The following is a 1,567-nucleotide window of genomic DNA, read 5'->3' on the forward strand; positions in this document are numbered from 1 at the left end:
ATAATTCAATCAATTAATTTAATTATAGTAATAGGAAAAATTTACTATTCTTTTTGATTTTCTTATATTATTTTCTTAGTATTTATTGGGGGACTTTTTATTTTATTCATTTATGTAATTTCTTTAATTTATAATAATAAATTTTTTTCATTAACTTTAAAAAAATATTTAATAATAATATTATTATTATTTTTAGTATTATTTTTTTTTAAACATAAAAATTTACTTATAGAAAATAATGAGATAATATTAAAAAATTATAATTGATTAATAAAAGAAAATTTAATTTATAATTTAAAATTTTATAATTTTCCTAATTATTTAATTAATTTAATATTAATTATTTATTTATTTATAATAATAATTATTGTAGTAAAAATTACTAATTTCTTTATAGGACCTATTAAAACAATTTTATAATATTTATATTAAAAAAAAATCATCCAATTATATCTATTATTAACAACTCATTAATTAACCTACCTACCCCTATTAATATTAATTTATTTTGAAATTTAGGATCTCTATTAGGATTATGTTTAATTATTCAAATTATTAGAGGATTATTTTTAGCATTTCGTTATACTCCAGATACTTTATTAGCATTCAATAGAGTAAATAATATTATAAATGAAGCATGAAATGGATTTATATTTCGAAATATTCATGCTAATGGAGCATCAATATTTTTTTTTGTCTATATTTTCATATTGGTCGAGGAATATATTTTAAATCATTTATATTTAAAGAAACTTGAAATATTGGAGTAATTATATTATTAGTAATTATAGGAACTGCATTCATAGGTTATGTCTTACCCTGAGGACAAATATCATTTTGAGGGTCTACAGTAATTACTAACCTTTTATCATCTATTCCTTATTTAGGAAATTACTTAGTTCAATGAATTTGAGGAGGATTTTCAGTTAGAAATCCAACTCTTACTCGATTTTTTTGTATTCATTTTTTATTACCATTTATTATTATAGCTATTACTATTATACATTTATTTTTTTTACATTTAACAGGATCTAATAATCCATTAGGAATTAATAGAAATATAAAAAAAATTTCTTTTAATCCATTTTTTTCAATTAAAGATTTTATAGGATTTATATTTTTATTTATTATTTTATTTTTTATTATTTCATTTTACCCATATATTTTAGGAGATAGAGATAATTTTATTTTAGCTAATCCATTAGTAACTCCTGAACATATTCAACCAGAATGATATTTTTTATTCGCATATGCAATCTTACGATCAATTCCTAGAAAACTAGGAGGAGTAATTGCACTATTAATATCAATTATTATTTTATTTTTTATACCAATATTAAATATAAGAAAAATAAAAAGTAATCAATTTTATCCAATTAGAAAAATTATATTTTGATTATTAATTTCTACAATTCTTTTATTAACTTGAATCGGAATACGACCAGTAGAGGAACCTTTTATTATAGTAGGACAAATTCTATCTCTAATTTATTTTTCAATCTATTTAATAAATCCAATAATACAAAAATTTTATGATAATATAATTTATTAAATTAAATAATTTATC

The 1,567-nt window shown here is 17.9% G+C and overlaps 1 protein-coding gene across 1 annotated transcript; it reads left to right on the top strand.

Moving 5' to 3' along the window:
* Positions 1 to 422: 422 nt before the first annotated feature.
* LOC128882217 (cytochrome b-like) lies at positions 423 to 1,084 on the top strand (the record flags this gene model as incomplete). Its single annotated transcript, XM_054133810.1, is given in 2 exon segments — positions 423 to 690; positions 693 to 1,084. Coding segments are annotated over 2 exon segments (660 nt in total), but the record flags the coding sequence as incomplete, so codon positions are not given.
* Between the last annotated feature and the right edge of the window lie 483 nt (positions 1,085 to 1,567).

Source organism: Hylaeus volcanicus, unplaced genomic scaffold, assembly GCF_026283585.1.
Source record: "Hylaeus volcanicus isolate JK05 unplaced genomic scaffold, UHH_iyHylVolc1.0_haploid 1417, whole genome shotgun sequence".
Taxonomy (NCBI): domain Eukaryota; kingdom Metazoa; phylum Arthropoda; class Insecta; order Hymenoptera; family Colletidae; genus Hylaeus; species Hylaeus volcanicus.